Source organism: Calypte anna, chromosome 20 (assembly GCF_003957555.1).
Source record: "Calypte anna isolate BGI_N300 chromosome 20, bCalAnn1_v1.p, whole genome shotgun sequence".
NCBI lineage: Eukaryota > Metazoa > Chordata > Aves > Apodiformes > Trochilidae > Calypte > Calypte anna.
Window position 1 is genome coordinate 5,724,152 of NC_044265.1, and position 10,162 is coordinate 5,734,313.

The window sequence follows — 10,162 nt, forward strand, 5'->3', positions numbered from 1 at the left end:
GGGTTAAAACGGGGGGAATCTAAAGGCCGTGTGATGCTCACGCTGTTGGGAAGCTTGTGCTGGAATTATGTATTTTTTTTTATCAGACTTGTCATCAAAACTCTGACATGGTTTATATTAAAGTGCATACACTTTGCCTGCCTCCTCTCTCCTGTCTATAAGGGGGGTGGGTGGCTTTAGGCTGGGGCTGAATGAAGCAAGTTACCGAACCTTTTAAAATTAAATAATTCCTCCTTCAGCCTAATGGAGTCATCAGGATTTGTACTTTTTACTGGGCCCCAGGGCCCACGTTCGGGGGGAGCTGCCTGAGGGGACAGGGCCTGACAGGTGCGGGCTGCTGGGGGGGGGGGGGGGGGGGGGGGGGGCGAGCGAGCAGACGCTACCTCCCCCCGCAATCCCCCGCCGTGCCCGAGCCCCCGGGCCTGTGGCTACCAAGCCAGCGGGATGGGCTACTGAACCCCGTAACCCCGCCCCTCCCATTCCGGGCGGGGTAGGGAGCCGCCCGCCCCGCTCTCGGGGCCGTGACCCCCGCGCATGCGCCTGAGGCCCGCGCGGTGTCGGGCGGTAACGGCGGCTGCGGACGGAAAGGGGCGGAGACCCCCGGGCCCAGACCCTCCCCACGGACCGAGACCTCCCTCCCGCACCGGGCCTGACCCCCGCCGGGGAGCAGGGGCGCTGGGGTCTCGGTGGAGCCTCCCCGGAGCTGGCGTGGTGCGGTAGCCCCGGGTAACCCTATGGAGAGGGTCCCGCGGAACGCCATCGTCTTCAACGCGTCCAAAGGGGAGGCGTTCACCCTCGGCAGCAGCTACAAATCCTTGCGGAAAAGGCTTCGAGGGAGCTGGAAGATACAGAGGTGAGGGGTGGGTTCCTGGGTAACTCTCGGCAGTTTTTGTTTTTGTTGGTTTTGGAGCCCTGGCGCGGGATTGGAGCCGCGGTTCCTGTTGCGGGAGGGTCCTGCCCGAAGCAGGAGCGAAGGTGCGGGCGGGGGTCCCGCAGCTGATGGGGAAAATCCGACCCTGGGCCTGGGCAGGCTGTGGGGATCGGCTTCATCTCCCGGGAAAAGGATCTGGGAAGGCTCATCCTGCACAGGCGGGTCCTTGAAAGAGGCTGGAATTGTGCGTGGTTTGCACGGAATATCCGAGATGTCCTGGAGAAGGGATGGTGTAAGATGGAATATCTTTTAGGGTTATGCTCTGCGGCATTAAGTCATCGTTGGGTGCTCTGCATCGCTGTCTTTGGAGCTTCCAGCACTGCTATCTATGGAAGAGAAAGTTCAAGTTATAAGGATGAAGCTTCAGGCACAAGTTTCTGAATTTGTCTTGATTTAGTGTTTGGGGTAAAAGGAAATCAGTCTGTGGTGCTGTCTGTCTGTCATTACAGAAGTGTGTCCAGAGGAGAAACAACAAATGAGTAAGAGGCAGCTCACTGAGTGCGAAATTTCATAGCAACTCTGCTGGGTAATGCCAGTTCTGGATCTGCCACAGCTCCTTGTTAGAGAGGCTTGACTATTTAATGGGTTGAATTTTGTAAGGATTGTTTTTGTTCAGGTTGTCAACTTTCAACTGAGATGAAAGTTTGTGAAGTGACTGAAGTGATTTGCTTTGTGTTTGTTTGCTAGGCCTGTAAAAAGAAAGAAGTTGTGGTTCAGGACTATATCCAAGAATAACATTTCTTTATTAATCTATTTGTAGCTTAAAAGATGAGATCACACCTGAGAAGCTGTTTGGTGTGAAATTGTGGATTACAGCAGGGCCAAGAGAGAAGTTCAGTGCTGCTGAGGTAAGAAGTCAGTAATTATTTGCAAATGAGGTTGGGGTTTTTTTCCAAGGTTTGTTTAATGCAAATTAGAACAGCTCAGAAGAATTTGCAGTTGTACTGCTTTATGTTAGTTTACACTCATTCAAATTTGAATGCTTTTCTCATAGGATCAAGTTCATTTCAAACAGTCAGAATCACTTCCTCATCTCATTATAATCTCCTGAAATCCTGTGTGTAGCTTCTTTCACAAGTATTTTTTCTGTATCTTTGTTCTTTTCTAGTTTTCAGTTCTGAAGACATTCCTGGAGGATGGTGGAGCCATCCTGGTGATGCTCAGAGAAGGTGGAGAGTCCCAATGTGGCACAAATATCAACTTCTTGTTGGAAGAATATGGGATCGTTTTCAATAATGGTAATGGGGCTCACTGATACCTTTTATTCTAACACTTTCAGCAAAATCTAAAGAGCACATTCAGCCTCTGTCAGTGTAAGCCAAGCAGATGCCTTTCACAAATTACCTTTGGGTCTAAGGGATGTTTTTTCTTGGAATCTACATGTACCTGGCAGTGTAATACCAAAGCACACCAAGGGCTTTCCATGGACACAGTACTTTGTTAACAACTCTGCCATCTCCATTCTTTTGCCATAATTGTCAGTTTTAATATTATTTACTAACAAAAATAATTCCAGTGATGTTTCTTGTTTAAAAAGCCTTTAATTTCAGACATTTTCCCCATGCATTTTAATGGTTGAATCACTTCATACTCAGCCTGAATGAACAGTAGCAGTTTTCTTTAGCAGACAATAAAGTGCCACTCATTTGGTTTTGCAGTGCCAATGTGAAAAAAAACCCAGCTGTGTCTCAGTGTACATAAAATACCTGTAAGGTCTTTGGTGGCATTTCTATACCATGTGTTTTTTTGCATCAACAGTATTGGATTCATTGTGGGTTTGGAAGCTGTATATAAAAAGAATTTGAACCTGTAAAATTTGATACATATTCTTTTAAGTAGGTCATCCTTTTTCCTCTTCTGCTTTGTAGAGGCCTTTGAGGAGTGCTTTATCTTTCATATTTTTATTTGAACTTGCAAATACATTCCTGCTCTGTATCTGTGTGTCTGAAAGGAAATTGGTGAGTGTTGATTTAAATTCTTCTGGGAACCAATGCCATGTGGTGTTAGAAGCCAACACCAAGTGAATCCAAGGCCTGAACTCGTTTGTCATTGCAACATCAAGCACACTGATTAGATAAGATGTAAACTTCTTATTTGTTTTCTTTCTTTAAGATGCTGTAGTACGAAATGTGTATTACAAGTACCACCACCCAAAGGAAGCACTGATCTCTGATGGAGTTTTGAATAGGTGAATAGTTGGGGTATATAAATGTTTACAGTAAACTCTTACAATCCACAGTGTTTTCAGTAAATTCAGCTTTTCAACATCTTGTAGGGGAATCAGTGAAGCTGCAAGAAGAACACTGCTTGAGACAATAGATGAAGATGGAAGTGGACGTGACTCACAGTAAGTCCTTTCCTTGGAGGAAGCTGATGTGAAAAGATTCAGAATAACTTGGAATTAGCAGGTTTTTAATCTGGCAGGAGTTGTGCTTGTGTTGAGGTTTTCTAATGTATTTCTTATGTCAATTTCTTGAGATTATATCTGGGAAGGAGAATCTGTTCAGTAGTGATAACCAGTGAAGGAGCAGGAGTGTTAAGTTTTGAAGGGAATTATTTCTCTCCTGACCAGATCATTCTTGCCTCACTCCGTGGATGTGAATTTGGTTAAACAAGGCACATATGAATAACTGCTAGACAATGGGGTGTTTGGCTGCAGGCAGGAGCAAACCTACATCTTTTTTAAAGTCTTAATCAAGGGTAAGATAGGCATTTATTGTAATTTTTAACTTTCTGTCCCTCTGAGATGCAGGGGAGTGAAAAGAATACAGCTTTTATGTAAATAACTATAAAAGTTTTTATTCTTCCTTGCAGCTAGTTTGTAGACTAATAAATGACCATGTGGTTGATTACAATGATTACAATTTAAGTGTTATAACAGGTCATGTAGTTTTGTTCCAGAATATATATTTATCTGCGAGTTAAGTACCTCCACCTGTCTCTCAGGTACAGGAGTTGTGCAAACAGAAATCAGGAATGATCTTTGTCTTACTTAAGATAAATTGTCAACCTGGGAGAATCTGTAGAAAGAGACTGACATGCCACTAGCATGATCTGACTCTTTGAAACCAAGCACTTGGCATCCCACCACCAGGGCACAATTCCAGTTTGCAGCTTAAGGCCACAGACTGAGGTTTATAAACATGTCCAGTGTAGCTGAGACATGCAGGTACTTGCAGAGTTTCTGTATTTCCTGCAGAGCCCTCACTTTTGTGTATCCATTTGGTGCCACACTGAATGTGATGAAACCAGCTGTGGCTGTTCTGTCAACAGGATCTGTCTGCTTCCCACTCAACAGGCCTGTTCTTGCTTTCTATCAGCACGAGGTAGGAATCTGCATGTAACAGCCAGGCATTCCTCTGTCACCCCACTGAAAACCTGAGTGTGTTTGCTGGGCATACTTACACGCCCACTTCTATTTTTGATGTATCTGCAAACTCTGGAGGGGTTGTTTTTTTTGTTGTTTTTTTTTTTTTTTTTTTTTTTGTATCTTTGAATTTGTTACAGCACCCTTCATGGTTGTATTTTGCTTTGGGGTTCACAGTTGGTGCAGGGAGCAGTACAGGGCTTCTTGTTCTGCTTAAAACTTTACAATTCCTTGTGGAAGGATTAATGGATAATCTTGTCAAAGAATTCCAAAAAGACTTCATGAAGGCATTTTCATGCATCTTTAATTCAGCTGAATTAAATTTGACCTGCATACTTTGCATTTCATCTTACAAATCATAAAACAACCAAATTCTTCTCTTATTCCCTGGCATGAAGATGTGCTGTGTTGACAGGCAGATATATCACTGGCCTCTAGGTTTGCATTCTGAACACTGGAAAATAGGATGAAGGAAGTTAATAATGCATTTGTTTCACATAATTCTTTTTTACTTGGTTGAAAAGAGAGTGCTCTTTTTTCTGCAAAAATAACCTATGTGCAGCTATTGTTGATGGTATTCTCTGGGTTTTGTTTTTTTTTTATTGCCAGCAAATTGTCTGTCTAGTCTTAGGAAGTGCAAATCAGTACTTCTAGTAACTTTTTGAGCTGTAAGAGCATATACACTTAAAATACTTAAGCTCTCTTTTGAGCTTGAAACTGCTTTTGCCATTACTTAAACCAAAATGTCCTGTTCCTTTAAATCACTTTGTAATTAGACACCATTAATGATTGCCCCTCAACCTGTGATTTGGAAGAATGTTTTACTGAATTGTACTTTTTATTGATAGGGTCGAGGTGGAAAGATGGCAGCACTAGGATCTTCCCACATGTTCAGTGATCAATATTTAGATAAAGAAGAAAACAGTAAAATCATGGTAAGTTTGTTGGTTTTGTTTGGGTTTTGTGTTGTGTTGTTTTTTTTTTAAAAAACACTCTAGTGGATCTTCACAGCACTTACAAAGCAATCCCAGCTCACTAGCTTGATTTTTGAGCAAGACAGCTATGAAATGGATTCAAACAGAATACTAACATCCTGAGAGATTTGTTAGAGCAGAACTAACAGGAAGGAGTTTTTTAAAGATACAGTTTATTATTAATGTTCTAGGACTCTGAAAAGCTTCTACTTCCATTCACCACTTTATTGTTGTTAATATTTAAATACTCAGTAGGGGGTTTTTGTTCACTACTTTTTCTTAGCTTTTTTGTGCTTGATTATGGCTACTGATTACTAATATACCTTTACATATGTAGCTGCTGTTAGCTGGAGATTGTAAGGTGGTTTCTGAAGTGTTGTGTGTAATGTCTGAGGAGTTTCCTGCTGAGGCATTCCTGAAAGTGTGCACTTCACAGAAAGTCTGCTCGCTGCCTTTTCTTATTGCTTCCATATATAAATACAAATGAAGTTTGTGTTTTCTCCCTAGATATTTGATTTATTATCTGTTCTTTTTTTTCTTTTTCATGGTATGCTGTTTTAAGTTTTAATATGAATATTTAATGTGAATGTTTAGGTAATAATATGACTTGGAACCCCCTGAAATTGTTTTGTCCTTCTCCAGGATGTGCTTTTCCAATGGCTCACAACATCAGATATCCATTTAAACCAGATGGATATGGACGACCCTGAGGTAAGTCACAAGGAAGTAAATAATAGTGTGATCCAGCAGCACCAGTTCTGGCAAACCACCTATTTTGCACTAAATGGTTAACAGTTTGATGGATGCTGGTTTTTTTGCAGGGTCTCAGATTGCGTGGAGAGATGGATTAGGCATAAAAAATAATGGTATTGCATCTCTGTCAGCCCTAGATAGCTGCTCACAATCTGATTTCATTTGTCAAAGTCTCTTTTCATGTTACCCATATTTATGAGCTTGTCTGTTGCTCCAGTGTAATAACTTCACTTTGAGTCCTCAAACAAGAGAAACATCCATGAAGTGAAGGCAGATTTTCTGTGTGGGAGTAGGGACCAACCTGTGCAACTTCAGTTGGTTTTTTTAAACTGGTGTATGCAAATGCTATTTTTATTTAGAAATATCATATGTGATAACACTGCATACTCTGTGTGCCTCAAAAGAACAAGTCTTGCACAGTTGGTCAAGAAGCTGTCACTTGTAATTTAGAAGCATTAACAGCAGTCCAAACACCACATGCACGTGGTAACTTTACAACAGAGGGAACAGAACTGCACTGCAAGGGGTCATACCTGGTAAACAGTGAACTAATTATTTCTAGATGTGATTTTAGGCAATATATAAACTAGAAATAGACTGTGTGAATCGTTGGGTATTTTTTTTTAATCATTGTGTGTACCTGTGTGTGTTCAGATCTCAGACTATACCATGCTCCCAGATACAGCTGCACTGTCTGAGCAGCTGCGAGTCTGTCTGCAGGAAGGAGATGAGATCCCAAGAGACTTCACAAAGCTGTTTGATACATCCCTTTATCATCTGGATACAGCCACCCTCCCTTCAGTTATCAAGTCAGCACCTCTGGTTATTTCTTTCTTTTTCCACTGTGTATTCTGCATTTTCTGTTTTGGTGTAACTTTGTCTGCTTAAGGTCAGAAGGGACTGAGCTGTAGGCAGCATTCTGAATATGGAAACACCAGAGGATTGATTTGCACAGTGTGACAGTGATGTTTTCTCTTGCTTCTTCTAACTGTCTTCTGACATTGAGGTTTTTTTCTTTTTTTTTTTACTACTGCAAATTCAATGAACTGCTACTTTTAGTAGACCTGTCTACAGTGATGTTGGGTATTTTGGACTGATAATGAGAGCTGGTTGTTTTTCCACTTTTGAATTGCTTGGCATTTACTCAATCTGCATTTCATTCATCTTTGCATCCCCCAGTAATTTTGTCTTGAGATTTACCTGCTTCTCAGTTTTACCAGTTTTGTGTTGCTGGCAGCTCTGTCCCTCATAACACCTCTGTTACCCAGGTCATGTATGAACATGTTGGGTAACAGCAGTCTGAACACAGATTCTGTGACACCCTACTCTGTGTGGACATTCTTTTCTTCTTACTCTGTATTTCTTATGTTTTTGCTAGATGTGAATTCCTAGTGGGATCTCCCTTCTCATCCCATAACAAATAACTTTTTAAAATAATTTTAAGTTATGGACTTCCTGGAAAACCTTTTTGAAATCCCAGGTCTGTTCTTTTTTAATTGGATCACTTTTTCCTTATGCATATTCATCCCTTTCAAAATTACTTGCAGAACTGAGGTGTGACTTCCTTCTTTGTCATCTCATATATCCATCCACCATTATCTTCTTCTCTGTCATCAATTTAACTAATTTGCTTCTGTAGAAGTCAGTGACTACTGATATGCCATTCTCTGGGGTCCTTCTAAATTAGACATCCCAATTTTTTAAATGCTGTGACTGTGTTTAATGGTGATCCTGGTTTCTTCATAAGCATTCATCTCTGTATGTTTCATTGCATCCCAGTGGAAGTGGCTGTTGTCTCTCTCACTCTTGGTCTTTTTCTGTGCCACAGAGCTTATGAACAGCTTAATGTGAAGCATGAGCCCCTCCAACTCATTCAGCCTCAGTTTGAGACTCCACTACCTGTCCTCCAGCCAGCTGTGAGTAATGTCCTTGCTTATACAGCACATGGAGAACTCTTTTGTTTCATGTAAAACTGCCCTGTGTCATTTCCACAGTTCTTTCAAGGAAAAAAAAAAGTCAGAAATGCTGTTAATAATTCATCAGAGTCAAATGCATTGCAGGGCCTGTCTTTTAGAAAAGAGCACTTATTTATGCTTTTATTTTTTATTAACAAGAGTGTGAAAATATAGCATCTAGTACCATAGCACAACTCCCTAGAGAGCTTGGTGTGCCTTGTGTGTGCAAGCTTTGAGCTGAGTAGCTGCTGTCAGTCCTGTGAGCTGCTGGATCAGCCTCCACTGTGAGAAGAGAGTGTGGTATTCCAGAAACCTCCTGTGGTGTGAGGAGCACTGGCTGCTGCTAGGGAGGAGCTGGTCCCTCCCACTCCTCTGATTCCCATATCCTTCAGTCAAAAGTCCAATCTAAGTCCAAATCTAAGTTTAAAAGTGTTGTCTTAGAGATCTGTAAAGTATGAGAAAAATATTTGGCAAGAAACCATGTTAATTCTTCTCTTCAAGGTTTTTCCACCTGTTTTCAGAGAATTGGCTCCTCCCGCTCTGGAGCTTTTTGACTTGGATGAAACTTTTTCCTCAGAGAAAGCACGTCTTGCAGAGATTACAAACAAATGTAAGTGATGCAGACTCACTGTTTACACATTTATATGTAAAGTCCAGGGTTTGGGAGAAAAATTGTGCTATCTTTAATTTTAAAAGATGGGCCTTGTTTGTGAAAATCCACTGCTCTCATCCTGGGTCAAGAAATAAGTTGGCCTTGGAAACTGAGAACATGGCTTTGTGTACCAAGACATTTTATGTTCTTTGTTACTTGACATTTTATTATGTTTCCACTTTCTGTTCCTTATATAGCACCTAAATTGCTCTGCACATTTTTGCTGATGTATTTCAGATCTTTTATATGCTTTGAAGTTAGAATGTTAAGGTTATACTAAATGTACCTTAAACCTGAAACGATGAGAAAGTACTAGCTGCAAGAATAGATTGTGGCTACTCCACTGAGCTTAGTTATGGAATTTAACCTCCCAGAATGCCAACAACAAATGAAATTCCTTGTAGTTTTTTGCCCAGCTGATATGGGTATGTGTGATACTCAACTGCTTTCCTCCTTGGGATGCTCCTTAGGTACTGATGATGACCTGGAGTTTTACGTACGGAAATGTGGTGATATCCTAGGAGTAACAAGCAAACTCCCGAAGGAGAAGCAAGATGCCAAATACATTCTGGAGCACATCTTCTTCCAAGTGGTTGAGTTTAAGAAACTGAATCAGGTATTTTTAATAACAGAACTACAAGTGAACAGTTGGTAGTATCAGCACTAGGGCTGGTAGATCTTTGTAGCAGCTACAATTATCACTGGCAAGAGGTAAAGTGATGTGTTAATAACTGTTAATAAATAAATTAGACCAGTGAAAGCTGATCGAGAATGCTTGTGACAGTTAATCTCTCTAGATTGTACTCAATTTGTTAAATCTCTTATTTATTTTAATTGGGGGATTAGTAGATGTTAGTGTAGCTTCTGTAATTTCAGCTAAATACAGTTCATGAATGGTGCATTGTGTAAGAGTGGGGAGCCCTCACAAATGTTCACAGTGCTTCCTAATGCTGCAGAGCCAACTTGAAGCCAGCCTTGTTACTCACAAGCAGTACTATGTTGAGATTATTCTTCATAGTAAGTTTGATGCTTGAAAGTCTGTTTGGAGCATATTGGCAGATCAGCTGTTTCTGCTAACAAGTATTCCCTGTTTTTCAAAGCACTGAGTTACAACAATAATCTGGTACTTCTACCACATTGTTAAAATTGGCTTTTTTTTCCCTCTCCTTTCTCCTTTTCTCTTACCTTAGGAACATGATACTGACACGAGTGAAGCTGGACTCCAGAATGGTAACTGAGACCTGGCTTTCCCCAGTTTGAGATAGACCTTTCAGCACAGACGTATTTTTCAATTTTTTTTTTAAATTATTATCACTTTTTCCAACCTCTGTGTTCAGTGCATTGATTGGGACTGTCTCAGTAGTTCACTGAATGTTTGGCTCATTTATGTATGGTAGTTTGGATAATTAATGCCTTTTGAGGAAGTGATTGTATTTTGCAAACACTCTCCAGATAATTTCCTATTTTTCTATTTCTTTATTGAAACTGTAATTTTGTAATATATGGAAAAAAAGTCTTATACTAAGAAAA

The 10,162-nt window shown here is 40.9% G+C and overlaps 1 protein-coding gene across 1 annotated transcript; it reads left to right on the top strand.

Annotated features, from left to right (window-relative positions):
- The first annotated feature begins 529 nt into the window (after positions 1-529).
- Positions 530-10,162, top strand: IFT52 (intraflagellar transport 52). The gene is made up of 13 exons (XM_008506271.2): positions 530-853; positions 1,692-1,779; positions 2,040-2,169; positions 3,044-3,119; positions 3,207-3,278; positions 4,131-4,257; positions 5,147-5,233; positions 5,915-5,983; positions 6,680-6,834; positions 7,854-7,941; positions 8,482-8,590; positions 9,103-9,248; positions 9,823-10,162. The coding sequence occupies exons 1-13, from the start codon at positions 735-737 to the stop codon at positions 9,868-9,870; spliced, it is 1,314 nt and encodes a 437-aa protein (XP_008504493.1). The 5' UTR covers positions 530-734; the 3' UTR covers positions 9,871-10,162.

Bases quoted from the DNA above. Each gene is read 5' to 3' on its own strand.
- IFT52 (XM_008506271.2), top strand. From the start codon at position 735: ATGGAGAGGGTCCCGCGGAACGCCATCGTCTTCAACGCGTCCAAAGGG. The intron at 854-1,691 runs GTGAGGGGTGGG...ATCTATTTGTAG, and splicing joins GGGAGCTGGAAGATACAGAG to CTTAAAAGATGAGATCACAC. The intron at 5,234-5,914 runs GTAAGTTTGTTG...GTCCTTCTCCAG, and splicing joins AAGAAAACAGTAAAATCATG to GATGTGCTTTTCCAATGGCT.